Source organism: Myxine glutinosa, chromosome 11 (genome assembly GCF_964187855.1).
Source record: "Myxine glutinosa chromosome 11, kmMyxGlut1.1, whole genome shotgun sequence".
NCBI classification, from domain to species: Eukaryota; Metazoa; Chordata; class Myxini; order Myxiniformes; family Myxinidae; genus Myxine; species Myxine glutinosa.
In genome coordinates, this window is record NC_136271.1 from 47,299,727 (window position 1) to 47,322,301 (window position 22,575).

A 22,575-nucleotide genomic window follows, 5' to 3' on the forward strand; every position below is an offset into this window, starting at 1 on the left:
TAACATTTTGGGACATCTTGTTCACAAACAGACAGACGGACAAACAGACAAATAAACAGACAGGGGTGAAAACATAACCTCCCTCCACCTTTGATGGCGGAGGTAAAAAGGTTGTTTTCATAAAAAATATTGTTTGGTGGGAATAATTGCACGAATAGATGACCACGATACTCATGTCTTCCTTTGAATGGTGTTGTCATATGCATACATACTGTTTTGTGTTCTCTGTCACATGGAGATGCTCCAAGCATGGGATTCGTCCTTGTTTCAGAACATCGTTCAGTGTGTGCCCCCCTCCACCACCCCCCCTCCTTTGACCGATGTGTGCAGATCTCATTCGCGCTCACACACTCGTTCGCGTTCTCGCTCACGTCGGCGTTCCTCTCGTTCACGCAGTCGAGGGCATCGGTGAGTGTGTTGTTCTTTTTATTTCGTTTTCTTTACTCTTCCTTTCCCATCTCGAAGGCTCTTCCGAATACACTTCATTATCTAACACACATGTATAAATGAAGTGGAATGTTCATAAACGATCAAACTGGTCAACTTCAACTTATATATATATATATATATATATATATATATTGTTGCGGATATGAGGACTGTATTTTTTTTATTGTGTGTTTTATTATTATTGTTTATTCTGCGCCTCCTGCTTCCGGAGTTGTGTAAAGATAGAAAGGGCGTCTCGGTAATTAGTCCATAAAGCATCCACGTCAGCCAACCATAGAATACCCCTGTTCGATAGCTTATATCTTATTATGTGTCTTAGAGTAAGGCCTTGTCTTCCATTATATACATATTGTTGCGGTTAAGGATGTTGGTTTGCCGAGCGGATGGCACCGCGACCTAACAGTTTCCCCGATTCACCCGACGTTGGCCGTATCGCGCCACAGATATTCAATAGGGAAAAGACAAAAGCGACACGGATGTGAAGAAGAAGGAGGAGACGAAAAGGTTGGCAAATACTACTAAATTTATTTACTATTTACAGGCTCAAAGAAACCAAGGAGAAGGAAAGATAAGAAAATAATATACAGAAGGACGGACCAGAAGGACACAGTGAAAATCGCTAGCTTATACGAGCTTAATTAACTACCCAGGGACAAAACAAACAGAACAAACTCACATACACCAAAAGGATGGAAATTGCAGGCAGGAATGACAGGAGGTGGGTGGCTGGAGGAAGGCACGGCGCTGGCTGGAGTTTGATCCCGCACGGGACGTCGGGCTGGACCTCGACGGCCGCCGATGCCACCGATCCTGTCGTGTGCGCGGGGTAACGGGTCGGAGCTGCTTGGTGGAGCCAAGCCAACGCTGCTGGTGGGGGGTCTGGCGTGACGGGTTCTCTCTCCCTCTCTCACTAACTCCAGGACTCTTTCTCTCTTGCTTAGTCCAACTCTTCCTCACCACCGACAACTCAACGCCACCCCTCCACTCTACGCAACCACTGACCACCACTGACGACCAACCCAGCTCTGACCAAAAACCACACACTCAGCTCTTGTCGTAGCTCATCTCGTAAAAGCTCATCTCTCATCTGCTTGGGGAACGTCCCGCGGCGGGTTATATAGGCCCCGCCCCTCAACCTTCGCGAACCTCCTTGATGTTTCTCTCCACACCCTCTCCAAGTCCAACCCCTTGTTCGTGGTTGGTTGAGTGGGGCTGACTCACTCCTCCCCTCTATGACGAGGTGGGGACCCGCCTTTCTTCCCCAACCCTGCCTCGTGGTCAATGGCGGCAATTGTTGGTTGGCAATGCGAATGGCAATTGACGAAAGGGGAAATGGAGGTTTTGGGAATGGGAATGAAGGATGAAGGGAATCTATCTCTTTCACTTGGTGCAATGGAGTGTCATTCTAATGGAAGACAAGGCCTTACCCTAAAACACATAATAAGGATATAAACTACTGAACAAGGGTATTATAGTGTCCTTCAATGGATGCTTTATGGAATTAACTACCGGGACGCCCTTTTTATATATATATATATATATATTCTCATTTGAACCATGCTGTGCACTTTTAGTTATATAGTCCTGCCTAAATGTTGCACTATTTGTAATCGATGTAGCATTTATTTGGTGTACATTTGTTATTCTGAATCCAAAATACTTTTTCATTTTTCTACAATACGTTTTCCACTTGATTGCAATGACTAGGGGTGCTTGCATCCTTCCTCTCCATCTCACCTTGAACTACAGACTTGGCATTTAATATGGAATATTTTTTTTCTTGACTTGGGTTTACTTTCTTCACTCAGTATATCAATCTGGTGAGTTTCTTTTACACTTTGGTGATTTATTTGTTAAAAGAACCATGTCACTGATTGTCTGTCGCAGCAAGAAGTCAACAACAGGATTATATCACAGGTGGCGTGGCAAAATGTACGGACAGGTGCATTTGATGATTGGCTTCACAGTCGGGTATACAAGGGTTGTTGCGTTCTGTATTAGTGGAAAACAACTGCTGCACGTCTCCAAAAGTTATTGCCTCTTCTTCTGGAGATGGTCCGTCAACTCGACAATGCTGTTTGTCATGGAGTGGTGGCTTTACGAAATTACGGCATGAAACAGCATGGTATTTCTCGGCAGTATGGCATCACTCAAGGTCAGGTGTCAAAGATCCTGAAACGAAATGCTCAGAGGGGTGTCCCTACTCCAATACCGAGGCCAGGACGCCCCCGCAGACCCACAAGGAGGGATGATCGCCAGCTCCACCGGTTAGTCCGCAATGGCCGTACCAAGTCAGCTAATCGGCTTGGGGCTGAGTGGCAGCAACTGACAAATGTGCCTGTATCCAGAAGGCTAGTCAACCAACGACTGGTTCAAGCAGGCTATCGTGCCAGGCGTCCCCTGAGAAAGCCACGCCTGACCAGACAACACCGCCAGCGCCGATTGCAGTGGGCCAGAGAGCACCGACAATGGCAGCCAGAACACTGGAATCACGTGATCTTCAGTGACGAGTCTAGATTTCTGGTCTATCGTCAAGATGGCCGCGTCCGAGTGCGCAGACAAGGGCATGAAGCCTACAACAAAGATTGTATAGTGCCAAGAGTCCAAGCTGGAGGTGGTGGGGTGACCGTTTGGGCTGCTTTTCATGCAGGGGGCAAAACTGACCTGGTTGTTCTGAATGGAAACCTGAACCAGTTCAAGTACAGGGCCATTCTGGAAGAAACATTGCTTCCATTTGCTCGTGCAGCCTTTCGAGGAAACTTTGTCTTCCAAGATGACAATGCACGGCCTCATCGTGCTCGCATGATCCAATTCTTGCTGACCGTGGTGTAGAGCATATGGAGTGGCCTGCCATGTCCCCGGATATGAATCCGATAGAGAACTTGTGGGCAGAATTAACACGTCAAATCGACAACTTGGACCAGCAGCCTGCCTCTGTGCGTGAATTGCAGCAGGCTATTGTCACTACAACATGGCAAGCGATTCCTGTCCAAACCGTGGCAAATCTCGTGAACAGCATGCCTCAATGTGTACGTGCTCTCCTGAATGCTCGTGGGGGTTACACGAAGTACTGAACTGTAATTTTACTGTCCGTAATCCCAGTCGTAATTTAACTTTTGTTTTTGTTAAAAAATTTTTGGGCTAATATGCAAAATAAAGAGATACTTCTGGAAAACGTACAGAAGTTTAACACAGTACTGTCCATGAATTGAGTTCGATATCAGTTTACATCACTTTCAAGGATCAATTTATTTGTTTCAAAATGTCAAATATGGTTTTTGTTTCTTTTAAAGGTCACATTAACAAAATCTAGAATAATTTCAACATAATTCCAATGAACTTTTGGTTCTAAGACATCTTGAAAAGTAAGTTCACCCCCACAAAAAAAAAAATTCCATATTAAATGCCAAGTCTGTAGATGGGCACTCAGTAGAGCGCATACCTCCGCCAGGCTAAACAGTTTATGGTTTGTATCCTACTGATAGGCCGGATCTGGATTTGACATGAACCAAAATCGAAGGCTTGTTGTCGCCTAACCAACTCATCGTGCCAAGTTTAGTCATAGCTCATCCACAAATATCATGTTATATATTGTTTTGGCCCTATATCTCAATGGTGAAGAATCACTTGTACATTAAATAATTCTCATATCTGAATCCATATTCAAATCTTCACCAAAATCGAATGGATTCGGTCTTGTCACACTCAACCTGTCCACCAAGTTTCGTCCAAATCTGTCCATAACTTTTTGAGATATCCTGATTTATATAGTTTTTGGCCCTATCTCCCAATGGTGAAGAATCACTTTTAAAATTCTAGTAGCTGGATCCGGATCTTCACAAAAATCTAATCATTTTGTCCTTTTTATATACACTACCCTCTCCACCAAGTTTCATCTGAATCCATCCACAACCTTTTGAGATATTTTGTTGTGGGTGAGTTGACTCAAATGTTGTGGGTGAGTTATGACAGACAAACAGACGGATACGATAATTATTTATTTTTTAAAGTGATTCCTCACAATTGAGAGATCGGGTGAAAAGCGATACACAACATGATATTTAAAAAAGTTGTCGGTGAATTATGACGAAACTTGGCTGATGAGTTGGTTAGGTGACGAGAACAAGCCGATTAGATTTTGGTTCAGGTCCGAATCGGTATCCTGCCTATCAGTGGGATACAAAACATAAACTGTTCCACCTGGCAGAGGTGTGTGCTCTACCGAGTGCCGTTCTCGTTGTGGAATGTTTGTATGTTGCTTGGTGTTGCATTTTTGTTCTTTCCTGGCAAAAACGTGGTCAGAAATGTGCTCCAACTCCGGTTTTATAACTCCTGCCCATCATCCAGTTTCTCCAGTTCTTCCATGAGCTTTGACTTCTGTAATGAAAATAAAACCAGGGTGTGGTGTGGTTCCTGGTTCTGCTGTTGCAGTAATTTCTGGCAACTTGTTGCTACATTCATATAGAAGTGAAGGGTGAGTGTAGTACTCCACGGGATGGTAGACGTGTTACTGCTGAATCTCAGAGCAATCTATTTGTATTTCCCGGGTGATGTTAAAAAGGTCTTTCCAAAGATTTTCTGGATGATGACAACACTGATAGGCCCACCCTGCACTAAGAGGTAAATGGTCAGCCAGGGCCATTATGATATTTGGCAAGTATTTTTTTAAATTTTTTTATTATAATAAATATTTGAGCTATATCACTGTATCCCTCTGGAAGACATTTGTGCAGGATCAAACGAACCTACCTATCTATTTACAACACAAACCGCTGGAAAAGATCAAACTTATTGGCCTCACAATCAGCTAGACCTGTCCTGGGCAGACCTTGCATCAAAGCTTGCCTCTGAACATAGGTGCAGACTTGGCATCCTGCATCGTACTGAGGCCTTTATTTGTAAAGCCAAACCGACGAGACCTTCATCCCTAGCTCGATCTGGTCCTGTTTCCACACTGGACCGGTGCCCCCTCCTTCACAGCTGCATCTCCTGGATGCTTTGGAATCCAAAAGGCTTGATGACGTTGATGTCGTGTGCAAAGAAGGAAAAGCACAGGGAGCTCAATGCTCTCTCATTGCACACAGGTCGTAAGCCTCATTTGTTTTCCTACCACCTCTCCTCGGGTCTTTCTCCACCTGCTCTTACTATCACCTTAATATTTTCTTTAAATCTTTCTTTCTTTTATTGTCACATCACCGTCGTCCCTACCCTTTTCTATGCTAATTGCCCTTCCCCTACCACTCTCCATATACGTGCAGGTTGCTATGACCCCTTTCCTCTTGCTCCTCATGTTTATCTGCTTGTTGTGTCATGTGTTGTCCTACTGTTTGGGCATTGCCTTCTACCCTACGTTGCCTCGTTCTTCTGTGAGCCTCGATTTTGTGGGGAACAACCTATTCGGAAGATCTATGAGTTTCCGGGCTGGAATACACCCACCAGCTACTCCCATGTATTATCTAATGATTATAAATCCATTTACCGCAATTAAAGTGTTACCATTCATGCGCCACGTGCCATTGGTGCCTATTAAAAATACAGTTCCCGTTTCCAATGTTGTAACACGATTTTTGTTTGTAGGTCTCGGTCTCGGTCCTATGATCGTAGGAGCAGGTGAGTCACGTCAAGTCTTGTCTGTTTAAAATAATCACCGTTTTTGGTCTTTTACGATGCAGTTGTTGTTTATCATTGCTCCTGGACAAGTATAGAGTCCCTGTATAAAGAGAGTTGCGCCATGCGCTGACCCGAGATTTCTGGTCACGTGATTTCGTGGCGCCATTTTGTGTCTAACTTCACCGTGCGTGAACGTCAGCTTGGTACGGGAATGTTGTTTATTGCCAAACAAAATGACTGGTTGTTCTGCTTTTGGTTGTTCAAACCAATCTGGGAAATATAAGATGTATAGATTTCCAAGTGATAAAGTCAGAAGACAAATTTGGGAGGAGGTGAACGTAGTGGGATGAAGTGTTGTTCTGGTCAGAGTGTTGTATTATGGGCAGAGTTTTCTTACGGTCTGAATGTATGAATCATGTTCTGTACTGAATGTATGAAACAAGTTTTGTACTGAATGTTTACTGTGTTGGCCTCATCGTGTTCCTGGTGAAATTAAACAAGTTATGGTGAATACGACGTCTTATCTGTGCTTTTCCATATCTGTTCGACTAGACGAACCGTGCACACTGCAGGTATTTTTTAAAGTTTTTTCTCTGTTTAATTACGGCTTGGCGCAGTCGAAAATTAAGTGTTAATTAAGTCGCCAGCTATGAAACATTAATCGATCAGGCAATATCCATCAGAGTTCTGGGCAAGGGTGTAGTAATAAATGAACGTTTCAATCTTACTAGATGCCGATGACGTTTTCCTTATGTCAGAGACAGAAGCTGACTTGCAGCTTGTTAAATCATTACAATGGAAATTGAATATAAATGTCGATAAAACTAAGGTTGTACACTATAGAAATATGGCAATACCACGTACAGAATTTGTTTTAAGTGTGTTAGACTATATGTCGGCTGGAAGTCCTACACCGGAATTGCTCTCGGCACCCTTTAAAAAATATTGGATATGCCCACACTCCTTTCTAAAAGTTATTAAAATTCAGAGAACGACAGCATTGGTTTGTCTTACTTATAATGTTAGCTCTTATATGCAGTGTTGGCTTGTAATATGCATTGCCATACCACTTTTAATATCACCACACAGCTCTTTTTCACGGCAATAGCTGAGTTTTTGACAAAACAAATATCACCTGTATGTAATAATAAGACTAATAAATATGTGCAGTAAAATTTTTTTTAGCAGGTTTAGAATATATCACCCCATATCGCGAATGTACATGTATATCTAATCCGACACACTTAGACACAAAATGGCGTCCAAATTTGAGTTGACACAACTCTCTATATACAGGGACTCTAGACAAGTATAAGTAATCTATCTGTTAAAAGCTGACCCCTTTGTGAGGACTGGGCCAAATGTTTGCAGTTTTTCCTTCCTTTATGGATTGTCGTTAATCTGCGCGCAAATCGTGCTGAAATTTGGAAATTACGGACAAACCAAAAAGGTTATGGAATTCTGATGCTGTAGCAGGAAAAATTTTCATCAAAAAGACCTAATTTTGGTACCCAGTGGTTAATTTTTCTTCAATTGTATGAATTGCATGATACGGCGGTTGTAAAACCAGTTGTCAGGCTAGTGGTGTCCAGGTAAGGGAAACCTCGCCTGTATGGAGATCTCTTCCGGAAGATGGCGAGGTAAGCAAACGTTTGAATAAAGAAGATTGTTGCACAATGTTGATTGTGAATTGCATGAAATGATGCTTCAAGCGGGGCAGTATTCTCGATTGTGTGTGTAGGTGGACACAACGAGCAAAGGAATAGAATGAACGGGACAATTGGAGAGAGAGAGAGAGAGAGAGAGAAGGGGGGAGGAAGCACAGATACCTGCAAGTAAGATTATTGGGTTAGGTAGGGTTCATGGGAGTAGAAAAGACTGCGGGTAGGGATGGGGGAATACGTGAGATTGTGGTGTTCCGCCAGCTTAATGACCCAGAGGGAAGAGTGGGATTGAACAGTCACCGTAAGGCAGTTCTACAAATGGGACAAAAGAGTGGAGTTGGGCAGTAAGCCTGGATTTTGGGAGCTTAATCTGGAGGATTTACTGAAGAACTTGTGCATATTGGAGGAGATGGGGTGTGTCAGAGAGCTCAGGCAGAGCAGAGGGGCGTCGGTAAAAATAAATTAGAAGGGGGGGGGGGGGGAGTGGAGGGTGTTGACCCATCTGTGGGGAGGAAACACTCATATGTTTGTGTGCGTTGTATTGTTTCCCACTTTTTATGTTAGTCCCCACTGATTTATGTAGGGCTGTCATTGGCACTTAAGTTCTGCTATAGCAGTATTTGACCTATGAATAAGGAAGCTTTTTATCATTCACACTCATGCATTGGCCTAATTTTGAATGATACCATGTATTCTTGAATGTCCGCAAATGGGATGCACCAGATTGGACTACCTTCGAAGGCTGGCATTTCTGATGCGATTTATTGACTGTGAAGTTCCAGAATGACAGTTTGTAGTTTGAAAAATGCAGACTATAAAGTTCTGAGGAAAGCTACTAGCTCGTGATTCCACATTGGCATTGCACTTTATGGAATTCAATCACAAAGACCCACTAAAATGCATAATTCTTGGTTGAACACTACATGAGTTGTAATTATAGCTTTGAATCCGGTTTATCTCGTTCTCTAGGTCTCATTCAAGGTCCTCTGGCCGTCGGAGCAGGTACGAAGGCATATTATTTGTGGTTATACTTCCTATGTACTTTTATTTGCTAATAACAGCCTATGAGTTGAATGCTATATTTTCACAACTTTTGAATCTGAGAATACAAACTTTCTTAAGCCTCTGTTATGAATTGTCTTGCTTCGCTGCTTTTTGTATTAACGTTGTCTTTCAAAACCAATGTGATTGTGAACAGAGCTCGTTCCACACCACTTCAGCATGACAATTTCCTTACTATTTCTAAATTAATTGTAAATTTTATGCCAGAATAACGCTGAACAAGCTAGTCGTATGCAGCGGAAACTTGACCGTCTCCAAGAATGGTCATCTAAAAATAATATGAATCTCAATACTAGTAAATGCCAAGTCGTGATTACATGTTTTCGAAGACTCGTGGCAGCGGTGCCTAGTTTTCATATCGGAGACTCGGTTATTAATCAAACAGATTGTGTTAAACTATTAGGCATCCATGTGCAAGAAAACTTGAAATGGGACACCAGTTCAGGCCATGTGTAAAACCTTCAACCGAAAACTCTACTTTTTGCAGCAACTGAAACGTTGTAATATCTCTGTTTATGACTTAATAACTATATTTACAGTATGGTAGACCCACTTTGGAATATGCATCACCTGCATGGTTTTGTGGCTTAACGAAAGCCCAGAAGGAATGTTTGGAGAAATTGCAAAGGAAAGTGTTTTGTATAATTCTCTCTAGTGACTTTTGTAGAACCAAACCTTATGCAGACAATTGTCAGGTACTTAATATTCCTGTTCTTTCTGAGAGGCTCGAACAGCTCTCCCTCATTTTTGGTGAGGTACTTTTAAAATCAAACATACACAGGGATTGGCTCCCCCCACCTAGGAACAATAAATTAAGGAACTCTGACATGTTATCTACTATTAGATGTCGAACCAACCGCTACAAGTGCAGCCCCATCCCCTTTTTAATTTCCATTTTGAATAATAATTGGATGAGGTCCTTGTGTTAATGAGGTTGATGCCTATTGTGTTTTGTTAGATATGTGTTTTTTTTCTTTCTTGGTTTGACGGCAATTTTATCTTATTTATTTGTCATTTTATGTTTGAGCCATTTTTATTTTTTTGTGTTTATTCCTGCGATATTTGTAAATTGACTGTAATTCAGCCTATGGCTGCGAAAGTTCTTTTGGAATAAACCGATTATTAGTATTATTAGTATTATTATTACAATTATTATTATTATTATTATTAGAAGTTGTTGAAACGTGCTTCCTTGCCAAGTTTGATCATCGTTGCAGTGGTTCCTGAGATGGGGCACACTCTGCCCTTGACATTGTCACAGCTCAGAATTGATTTGTGCTTGAGAGCTAAGGAGCGAGGCATGTGGAAGAATAAGGTGGAATGGACAGTGAGACAATCGGAATGCACAAGCAGGAAAATAGGAGAGGGAGGAAACACTAAAGCTTGTAATCAAGAGGGTTCGGTTAGGAAAGGTTAATGGGGGTAATAAAGATCTTGGGTACAGTACAGTTCGCTTGGCAATGGCTCTGTCTGTCTGTCTGTGAAACGTCTGTCTGGTGGAGTGACTACACACGGTCTGGGAGGGGCTTCAAAAACAAATATCCACCATTTTGTTTACTTCCATAGTTTTGAGGCCTCTTTTGTTCGGCCCACGGTGTCTTGCTCTCTCTCTCTCAGTTTTATTTCAACTCTAATTCGATATCTCATTTCATTTTTCACAGTCGCTAACATGGTTTTAGACTCGGTTGAAAAAAAAAAAACGGGAATAAAATTCGATTAAAGTTACCGTTTATAGAACGAAATGCATTTTCAAAGGCCTATAACATAAAGACCATTGAGACTCTCTCATGGCTTTATCCCTACTCTAATTCACCATCTGATTTCATTTTTATCGATGGTTTTAGACTCGGTTTCAGCAATAATTGAGAAAATTCACGTACACGGGAAATTGCTGAGACATTTTAGAAATTCGTGGCACGGTATATCATACACTGCCTAAAATAACAGACGGGAAAATGCTGATATATATTAAAAATTCGCAGCGGACTTTTCCATTTGATGACAGTCATCACGATGAAATATTTAGTTTGGACGTAGTCACAATAAAAAGTCAACAATGTGGGTAGAAGGCCAGAGCTTCGTTCACGTATCGCCACAGACGGAAAATTGCCGACAGATATTTCTTCGTTCTAATTTCATTCAGCATTATTATACGGAAGTAGAGGTAATCCTGTTTAAACACTCCATTCATTCCATCGATGTTTTTTTTTTTTCCCCCTGCACGAGTTTTCAAGGCTTAGTCGTGTTCACATCCAGAATTAATAAACAAACTCCATTTCACGTGCGCATGGACATGTAATTCACATCTGTAAAATAAATAAATAAACAGACTGGAAATTGCCGAGAGATTTTTTTCGTTCTTATTTTATAAGCTACGTGCACTTACACTTTAAAGAAGTTTATTTGAAATCTTTAATTTTAAAAATGTCATTTTGTATGCTGTAACGAAAAGAGTAACTTTGGTTTTCATGAGACAGAAAGGTGTAATGTAATGTTCTTATACACCACCCATAAGACTTTTTTCCTCGGGACATTTCCATTTGAGCTGTATTCTTGATATAGTCGGAATGTTTCATTCTTTAGACGCAGTCACAATAAAAAGTTGCAATTAGGTACTCTGCACGTGGGGAGGAGGGCGGAGCATCGTTTACGTGTCACCACTTGCGTTTGTAAATGCTATCTCCAAAATGAATAAAATAATGAGGGAACAGAACGAGACCGCCAATGAACGTTACCCCAGACTTGCATGGGATGCTGAGCAACAAAGACATTGGAAGGTAATGTGTGCTCAGCAAACCTATACAAGAGCATCTGTAATGAATCTGGATGAAGTATCGGATAATATTGTTGAACATCATCATTGTGGTGCGAGTCCGATGACGTCACCATGCGTGTATTGTTCTGCGAAACATTTCACTAATGAATGAACAGGACAAGGGGGCGGATTTGCACTGTGTTTCTCCAAGAGAAAAGGTCAATTACCTCTAATATTTGTCGTATCTGCTCGATTGGAACAGCTGTCGGAGAGGAGACTGGGGGAGGGGGAGAGGAGACTGGGGAGGGGGAGAGGAGACTGGGGGATGGGGAGAGGAGACTGGGGTGTAGGGGGAGAGGACACTGGGGGGGGGGAGGGGGAGAGGAGACTGGGGGGGGGAGGGGAGAGGAGACTGGGGGGGGGAGGGGGAGAGGAGACTGGGGGGGGAGGGGGAGAGGAGACTGGGGGGGGGAGGGGGAGAGGAGACTGGGGGGGGGGGCAGGGGGAGAGGAGACTGGGGGGGGGAGGGGGAGAGGAGACTGGGGGGGGAGGGGGAGAGGAGACTGGGGGGGGAGGGGGAGAGGAGACTGGGGGGGAGGGGGAGAGGAGTGAGGAAGATTTGGAAAGGAGTAAGGGGAGAGGAGTCAGGCGACCCCCACTCTCCCCCGTGTGTGTGACCCACTCTCCCCCGTGTGTGTGACCCACTCTACCCTGTGTGTGTGACCCACTCCCCCCCCGTGTGTGTGACCCGCTCCCATGCATTCACATGTTATCAGAAGTAAATAAATTGTGTAGATTACATCATTTGTGGATCTGATAAATTGCCAGTAACCATTTTGTAAAACTACAGGTGCAGCATCTAACTCGATATGTCCAAATGTCACACACGTCCATGTGTTACGGGGTAACCCCCGTAATCTCCTGGTCTCGGTAACCTCCGAACCCCGAGAAGAACCCCGGCAGAAAGATATATATATTATTCCGTGTTGCATTCACTCACTAATGAAACCATTCAGGAAACCACCAAAGGAAACAATCCAAATCAATAAGGAAACCACAGCCTTGGTTGTCAATGCACAGATATTAACGCACAGGTTGTAAACCTGGTGCGTTATAGCGTTTGCCTGGGAATTTCGGGCGCTCAAAAGTGAAGCTAGTTTCTGTCACCCATTTCTGTCGCTCATTTCTGTCGCTCATTTCTGTCGCTCAGATGTGTAAACATGACGTCATCAAATCTATATTTATAGGATAGGTTATAGGAGATATATATGTTATAGGATAGGAATATAGGACCCAAATGACCCAGAGGACCCAAATGACCCAGAGGACCCAAATGACCCAGAGGACCCAGAGGACCCAAATGACCCAGAGGACCCAAATGACCCAGAGGACCAAAATGACCCAGAGGACCCAAATGACCCAGAGGACCCAAATGACCCAGAGGACCCAAATGACCCAGAGGACCCAAATGACCCAGAGGACCCAAATGACCCAGAGGACCCAAATGACCCAGAGGACCCAAATGACCCAGAGGACCCAAATGACCCAGAGGACCCAGAGGACCCAAATGACCCAGAGGACCCAGAGGACCCAAATGACCCAGAGGACCCAAATGACCCAGAGGACCCAAATGACCCAGAGGACCCAGAGGACCCAAATGACCCAGAGGACCCAAATGACCCAGAGGACCCAAATGACCCAGAGGACCCAGAGGACCCAAATGACCCAGAGGACCCAAATGACCCAAATGACCCAGAGGACCCAAATGACCCAGAGGACCCAGAGGACCCAAATGACCCAGAGGACCCAAATGACCCAGAGGACCCAAATGACCCAGAGGACCCAAATGACCCAGAGGACCCAAATGACCCAGAGGACCCAAATGACCCAGAGGACCCAAATGACCCAGAGGACCCAAATGACCCAGAGGACCCAAATGACCCAGAGGACCCAAATGACCCAAATGACCCAGAGGACCCAAATGACCCAGAGGACCCAAATTCTATGTATGTTTCTATGATGATGTATGTTTTGGTGATAGTACATAATGTGAATACTAGTAGCAATTTTACAAAAACCATGGCATAATTTCAAATCTTGACCCGAGATGATAATTATGCTACATCATAATTTCCATGTGCCAACCTGGGCGGAATCCAAGTGGATTCACTTGACTTGTTATATTAAAAGCACACAAAAAGAACCATACAACACTGGGGCAATCAACCCTACAATCTAATCTTAAGATGGTAACCTAGCTCAAACTCACGGCACCCCCAGGGACTGCAACAGAGCCCTTCTCAATGTCTCTAGAACACAATGGTGCTCCCGGCGAAGAGGCGATGGCAATGAGGCGGGTGTGGAGATGTAGGTAAGGCGGGGACCGTCACGTGGTCCCAGCCAACCCCAATTGGCGGTGGAAAGAGGAATCCCCAAAGATGCTATCCAAACGTGCACAAACACCGTGCAGTCGCGAACCGCACCGTATTCTTCAAAGGCCGCTGTCGCGCACACACATCCCCGGCAAATCACCGGAGGGCGGGACCAGCGGACGCGGCTAACCAAGGTTCCACGAACGACGCGCGAGGTCCCCAAAATGGCAGTCGGTTCTTCCTCGGGCCGCAGCCTCTAGGCGAAGATTCTCCAGAATCTCACACCTGTACCTGGCTTCGCAGGCTTTTCCCCCCGACTCCAGCGATAACAACGATCGCACGAGATTCCTTTCCAGGCCTCAAAGTTCACTCTCAATGGACGCTCGACCACGCTGGGTACGGAGCTTTTACCAAACGCCTCGTTTCACCTCCGCCTCCCGCGCTCTTCTTCCTCCCTCGACCTCTTCCGGTGCACTGTCCGATTTCCGGCATCATTTTTATCATGAGTGCTTTTAAACCTTTTAACCACAATAACCCTTTCCCTTAAACCACAAAAATAATAATAACAATAATTAGTGCCGAATCCGTAACACATGCCCGTGGGATTCCCACGGGTGACCCCACTAGTACACCATAAGGCCTGACCTTTTGTCCTGACCTCACATACATTCCCCACACACAAGGTAGACCTCTATTTTTCAATAATTTTTCATCACAGAGGCCCACACATATATCCATTCTACATTTCTAAGAAAAATGGAACCCAATAAATATACTTTTGATTCATAAGTGGTGGCCAAAAACACAACATGTATATATTGGAGCAAATCGACTAATGATGCTGAAGTTATCCCTAACCCTAACAGCCGGTATGTTATGCCATAGGAGGTTTGTAATGGTTATCAACAACAACAACAACAACAACAGGCATTTTAAGGCAATTTTCCCTGCAAGAGCGGGGGTTAGCCTCATGACAATCTTCTCCATTTTGCCCTATTTTCTGCATCTCCCCTTGTTAACCCCCTTGCCCCGCATTTCTTCTTCGACCATCTTTAGCCAAGTCTTTCTCAATCTTCCCCGTCCTCTACTTCCTTCTACATTCATTTCCATCACTCTTCTCAACCAGGCACTTTCATCCTTCCTCAACACATGACCAAATAAAACCATCTCAACCTGTTTCTCTTCACAGCATCCATCACTGGCTCTATTCCCATCATCTTTCGCAATTCATCATTTGTCTTCCTCTCTCTCAACGATACTCCAGACATACACCGAACCATTCGCATTTCCACCCTTTCCAGCCTTCGTTGCTGCTCTACGTTCATTACCCATGTCTCGCTCCCATAAATCATAACACTTCTCACACATGCAGCACACACCTTTCCCTTCAGCTTCAACGACTCTCCCCTCCTCGTCAGCACGGCACTCAGTTCCCGAAACTTCTTCCATGCACATCTCACTCCAGCAGCCGTTGCTGAGTCTGATCTACCTTCTCCATTCAGCATGTCTCCTAGGTAACAAAATGTTTTCACACCTTCCAGCTTCATGCCGTCTCCAAGATCCAACTCAACATTTCCCCCATCTGCAGCTCCCTCTGTGCACACCTTACACTTGAATGTAGCTGCCACACTGGTTAATGACCCTCTCAAACCACTACATTTTTGGTGAACCCACTTAGCGCACATTGTACATTGAATGGAATTCACTCCGACACCCTTCCTGCACACAGCACACGGCCACTACCCAGTTCTTTCCACCTCACCACATGCTTTACCACTTGCCGTCACCTTCGTTTTTTCCGATATTCACCTTCAGACCTTTTGTCTCCATACATTCCTTCCACTTGTTCATCTTCTCCTTCAGTCCATCCATACTTTCTGCAATCAACACCAGATCATCTGCATACAACAACTCCCATGGTAAACCCTCGTTTACATTCCGAGCCAGCACCTCCATCACAGCTACAAATCGTAGTGGACTTAGTACCGACCCCTGATGCACTCCCACCTTCACCTCAAACTCACCTCTGTTCCCGTCCTTCGTCCTTACAGCTGTGCGTGCTCTTTTGTACATTGCCATCACTACTGTACTCTGATCAACCATTCCTCCACTCCTAACTTCCTCAATGCCCATGTCACTACTTCATGTGGAACCCTATCGAATGCTTTCTCCAGATCAACAAACCCAAAAAACAACTTCTTCCTCTTCTCCATGTACTTCTCCTGCAACTGCCTCACAATAAAAAGCGCGTCTGTCGTTCCTCTTCCTGGCATAAATACAAACTGCATTTCGTTATGTTAATGGTTATGTTAATGTTAATGGTTTGTAATGGTTATCGTGTAATAATAATTATAATAATGGTAAAAGTTATCTTCCAAGGACTCTCAGTGCAGGAGAAAGGTTGATGGGCCTAATGGCCCTGGTTGTAAAGTCTTTTAGTATGGCTCAGATGGGGTTCGTACCACCTACCTCCCAAACTCAGAAGCGTCGCTCTAACCATTACCCCACTGAGTCTGGTTAAAAAATGTAAAGCTTCAAAGATTTCCAAAAATGTTCCATTAAACCCTCCAGCTCAATTATGTTCTGAGTGGAGCGCAATGCGTTCATCATGGAAAGGTCATATTTCAGGAACCGCTTTCCCAAAAATTCTAAAATGTTTCAAAAACACCTTTCAGCATACTATGTATATTGAGGATTCGGAACGGCAATGCCCCATATTTGTATTAATGTGGAATGCCCTTAAAATGTCCTTTATTTATATGCTTTGGTAGTTAGCACACCTTTGAAATTGTATTTATTTTCCTGGGCACATGTCATTGACTTTTGTAACATTGTCGACCTTACCCATTCCCTCACCTCTCCAGGTCAGATTCAAGGCGGCGTTCTCGTAGTCCACGCTACTCTCGGTCTCGTTCCCGCCACCGTTCGCACACCAACTCACGATCTCGATCCCGGTCTCGATCTCGATCTCGTTCTCATTCCCGCTCCGATTCACCACGCAAACGTTCCCGCTCAGGTTCCCGTTCACATACGCCACGCAAGGTCTCATCGTCTCGAGGGTGAGTGAGCTGATTGACAGCACTTTCTTGTACAAAACCTGGTCTTTATTTTGGACTCTTTAATCCTTGAGGGGTTTTATTTTCAGGAACTAAGACTCGTAGTGGAGCTGCCACACACACGTCACACACTCAGATGGATACACAGACGAATACACAGGACACAATACAGGACTGTTAGACTAGACAAACACTGCCACTGAGCTTGGGGGAAGTGCCGTGACTTCATGCAGGCTTTCTGCGCATCATTAAAAGTCATTGTATTTGAAACTCATTTTAAGGCCCTAAAAAGTCATATTTACTCTCGTGTCATTAAAAGGCATTAGATTTGGGAATTTGGGGAAAAAGTTAATATGGAATATGCACGCAAAGCCACTAATCTTCGACTGGCCCCGTAACACAATGCGAGTCCTCAATACAAGATCGGAACTGCTCCATAACACTGTACATGCCATGTCATAGGTTCACTGAGATATATATAGTGAGAGGTACCCTGTTATGCACAGGAGCGAGCCCAAATACAGACAGACAATGCGGAAACAGTGAATGCCAAACTATGAACCAATAAATTCCACATTCCTGTGCCACTTTCAGTCAAAGACCCATCAGACGAAAAGCAAGACCCACAAGCTTGCAAAACTCGTGAAACTTGTAAAAACATGAGAATGAAAAGAATAAGCTTACTTTTGCAGTAATCTTTACTCTTTACTTTTGCAGAATCGAAGCAGTAATCCGATGTCAAAGATGCTAAAACCACCAACAATAAGTCAATGTTAGCAGTGAAAGCTCATTCTTAATTTATTTTTTCTTTTGATTAATTATTTATTAATTAATTACAAGTTAATGCTTTCTTTTTTATTTCAATTTTTTATATTTATATTATGGTGCCCAACATGACAGTTACATTTTTTTTTTTGTTCGTTTGTATACAACATCGAGGCTCGCGTAAGAGCTAACATTAATGACAAAAAAACAAACGGACACATAAGACAAAATAAAGGGAGCGGGAGACAAGATGGGGAAAGAGGGGGAAGCACACAAGTACAACATTTGAGAGCAGGGACATTGGGAGATCTGTGGGAGGGAGAGGGCTTTGGGGAAGGAAGGGTGGTGAGGGTTGGGAGAGGTTAAAAAAAACACATGGACACAGTTAGGACTTCCAGGAAAGAAAAGTGGATCTGGCGTGAATTACGGTTTTATGTACAAGCCGGGTCATTAAAAAGTCAGTATTCCAGACTCTGAAAAGTCATTAAAAGTTATTATTTTTCAACTCCCTTAACCTTCAAGAACCATGTCGTGGGGTACTCTGGGTACAAGTGACGTCGCAACAATGGCACGGCCTCTCACCTCACTCAGTGGGGCATTTCCCAGGGAAGAATTTACTCCTCCCCATGGATGCTATCCTATGGGAATTGTTCATGCTTTTATCCTTTTAATTGCTGAACGTTAAGCAAGGAAGTAGCACGTATGACTTTTAAAGTTTTTGACATGACTCGGCCGGGGTTTGTGAATCACCAACCTCCCAGAATCAATGCAGACAATTGTACACAAAACAGAACTGGAATGTTTTCCTTGGTTAGCTTTTATGGGAACTGTCCATTTCACCGTTCACATAATTAATCAAAATCCCTGTCGTGGGTCCCTTCAGGTCGCGTACAGCAAAGCAGTTGGACACAGTCGAGTCCTGTTTAATTTTATCTTTTCATTTTTGACTAAATTCAGCGGTATTCAGGATTGCAAAGCAGATGGTGAAAGAGAGGTGCGATGTGATGGGGGTGAGTTGCTTGAAGGATGAAGTGGGACAAATCGTTGTGGACCCAGATGGAATTGAAGGAAGATGGAAAAGATATATGGAAATGCTGTTGAATGCAGAGAATGAATGGGACGGCAACATCGGGAGTAACCCAGTTTTAGGACCGGCAGAGAAGATAACTGAGAAGGAAATTGAGAAAGCGATAAAAGCAATGAAGAGTAGAAAAGCAGGAGGGCCGACGGGAGTTGTGGGAGATATGTTGAAGGCAGCGGGAAGTTGGGGTGTGAAGAGAATGACAGAGATCTGTAATCTGGTGGTGAAAGAAGGCCGCATTCCAGTGGATTGGGAACTGAGTACCCTCGTCCCTCTACACAAGGGGAAAGGTGACCCTCTGGACTGTGGCTCGTACAGAGCGATAAAGTTATTGGAGCATGGAATGAAGGTATTGGAAAGGGTGTTGGAGAAGAGGATAAGGAAGAAAGTGAAGATCGACGAAATGCAGTTTGGATTTGTAGCTGTGATGGAGGTGCTGGCTCAGAACGTAAGGGAGGGTTTACCGTGGGAGTTGTTGTATGCAGATGATCTGGTGTTGATTGCGGAAAATATGGATGGACTGAAGGAGAAGATGAAAAAGTGGAAGGAATGTATGGAGACAAAAGCTCTGAAGGTGAATATCGGAAAGACAAAGGTGATGGCAAGTGGTAAAGCATGTGGTGAGGTGGAAAGAACTGGGAAGTGGCCGTGTACTGTGTGTAGGAAGGGTGTCGGAGTGAACTCCATTCAATGTACAATGTGCGCTGAGTGGGTTCATCAAAAATGTAGTGGTTTGAGAGGGCCATTAACCAGTGTGGCAGCTACATTCAAATGTAAGGTGTGCACAGAGGGAGCTGCAGATGGAGGAAATGTTGTGTTGGATCTTGGAGATGGCGTGAAGCTGTAAGGTGTGAAAACATTTTGCTACCTCGGAGACATGCTGAATGGGGGAGGTGGATCAGACTCGGAAACGGTTGCTGGAGTGAGATGTGCATGGAAGAAGTTTCGGGAACTGAGTGGCGTGCTGACGAGGAGGGGAGTGTTGTTGAAGCTGAAGGGAAAGGTTTATGCTGCATGTGTGAGAAGTGCTTTGATTTTTGGGAGCGAGACATGGGTAATGAACATAGAGCCGGAACGAAGGCTGGAAAGGGTGGAAATGCGAATGGTTTGGTGGATGTGTGGAGTATCGTTGAGAGAGAGGAAGACAAATGATTAATTGTGAAAGATGATGGGAATAGAGTCTGTGATGAATGCTGTGAAGAGAAACAGGTTGAGATGGTTTGGTCATGTTGTGAGGAAAAACAAGCGTTACGCCTAGGTCTCCCGTCGGTGAAGTGATGCGAGTTGACAAAGTGGAAGACGCAGAAAACGTGCGATGATATGATATTTCGCTCACAAGGGTCAGACATACATGGAGGCGGCCATCTTGGATTTTGACGTGGCGACCCAATTTTCAATAGTGTTCTTCCTTATGCCGAGATACACCCACACACCAGATTAGAAGTTGGTACTTCTTTTATTTTTCAAGATATTCCGCTCACAAGGTTCAGACATATATATGGTGGTGGCCATCTTGGATTTTGACGTGGCGACCCAATTTTAAACAGCGTTCTTCCTTGTGCCTAGATACACCCACACACCAGATTAGAAGTTGGTACTTCGCTTATTTTTCAAGATATTCATCTCACAAGGTTCAGACATACATGGCGGCGGCCATCTTGGATTTTGACGTGGCGACCCAATTTTAAACAGAGTTCTTGCTTGTGCCTAGATACACCCACACACCAAATTAGAAGTTGGTACTTCGCTTATTTTTCAAGATATTCATCTCACAAGGTTCAGACATACATGGCAGTGGCCATCTTGGATTTTGACGTGGCGACCCAATAGATACACCCACACACCAGATTAGACGTTGGTACTTCGCTTATTTTTCAAGATATTCATCTCACAGGGTTCAGACATACATGGCGGCGGCCATCTTGGATTTTGACGTGGCGAGGCAATTTTCAATAGCCTTCTTCCTTATGCCTAGATACACCCACACACCAGATTAGAAGTTGGTACTTCGCTTATTTTTCAAGATATTCATCTCACAAGGTTCAGACATACATGGCATCAGACATACATGGCGGCGGCCATCTTGGATTTTGACGTGGGTTGCACCCACACATCAAATTCTAATGCGGTCCTTCGCTTACACACGCACGCACGGACGGATGGACGGACACACGGACGGAGGGGAAAACCATAGTCCCCCTTTCGCTCCACTGTGCGACGGGGGACAATGAAAGTGACTGGTTGAGAAGAGTGGTGGAAATGAATGTGGAAGGAAGTGGAGGACGGGGAAGACCGAGAAAGACTTGGCTAAAGGTGGTGGAAGAAGAAATGCGGGCAAGGCGTTAACTAGGGGAAATGCAGAAAATAGGGCAAAATGGAGAAGATTGTCATGGGGCCCGCAAGGCTAACCCCCGCTCTAGCAGGGAAAATGGCCTTACAATGCCTGTTGTTGTTGTTGTTGTTGTTGTTTTGACTGAATCTTACATTTATTTTTTTTGTTGTTTTTCTGTTGGTCTTTCTTTTCCAAATCTGTTGCTAATAGTGGACATTGACTTATCAGAGCTGTGTTGTTGTGACGGGTGGTGCTTTCTTCCTTTTTTAAAATATTTTTAGAAGGCGGTCCCCATCTGCAGACTCGCATGGAAGTCCCACGGACGATGCCGAGTGAGTCAAGTGCTTGAAGTACATCGACGGTCATGGCATGGCTGCTGAGTTGTGGGCATTTTTTTCTTGAATACAAGAATTCCCATTGGAATGTTCGTTTTTTTCCAATATGCCACTTCAGGACAAGGTGGGAGCAAGGATAGGTCAGGCCGTTGCAAGGTCATCTTTGATGCACATCTTTGTAGCACAGAACCTTGTATCACCTGTATAGTTGCCAGACAAAGGTTAGGCTAGATTTTGTTCCACACTTATTTTGGTAGCTGGGCGGCAAACGTCATTTCAGAATTGTGGACTCGGCACTCCGTTCCAATGAATTGCTGTTTTGGAATCGAAGGTTTGCCACCGGCCGTTTGCATCTCAGGCCACTTTCCACCCACCTTTTGACTCCCACTTTTGAGCCATCGAGGCTCGTTTTGGCATCTTGTGTGTGTGTATAGGCAAGGATTTTTTATTTTTTGGTTTTGGGTTAAACTTCAACCGCTTCCAGGCAATATAATTTCATCCACAAAACTCCATCCTCCCGCCCCCATCGCTATTTCTACCACCAAGCTCGTAATCCCCATTTGTGCTCTTCTCTTCCATCCTCGCACCCTCATTGCCTTCACAAATTTCTCCTTTACCTCTCTTCGTACAACGCCTTGCAAGACCATCAGCATGTTAACTAACTGTTCAACTACACTAAGTAGAGTTGGCTCCGCTGTGGGATTGCATGTTTATTATTATTTTTGTTGCCCAATGTGTAATGTTCCTCCTCTTTTTCCCATTTGCAATAAACCTGATTCTTTGTTTACTTTCAAGATTTTACCCACAAGATTGCTTCCTTTGTTTTGATTTTGTAATATCGCACGATGCATTTGTAACTGAAACCAGGAGCAATTTGCAGTGCGGTTTCAATTTGGGTATTGTTTGTTCCGATGGAGTTGAATCAAAACAAGTGTCAGTTAAACAGCACCTTGTTTCCCATCTGTGCAGTTTGAAAATTGAACGGTTCCTGTGATTTTCCTTGCGTTTAAATGGATCATTTATTTGTTACAGCTCGAATACACGGATACACGTTGCACAGGGGCTGTTACTGTGATGCACCATAATGATACGT

General features: G+C 44.0%; 1 protein-coding gene across 1 annotated transcript in view; it reads left to right on the forward strand.

The window, feature by feature from the left end:
- LOC137436647 (uncharacterized) overlaps positions 1-22,290 on the forward strand; it is a 42,855-nt gene extending 20,565 nt beyond the window's left edge. Inside the window, 5 exon segments of the mRNA XM_078786267.1 lie at positions 331-408; positions 6,028-6,060; positions 8,694-8,726; positions 16,778-16,972; positions 21,429-22,290. Coding sequence (XP_078642393.1) covers positions 331-408; positions 6,028-6,060; positions 8,694-8,726; positions 16,778-16,972; positions 21,429-21,483 — 394 coding nt within the window. The 3' untranslated portion in view covers positions 21,484-22,290.
- The last annotated feature ends 285 nt before the right edge of the window (positions 22,291-22,575 follow it).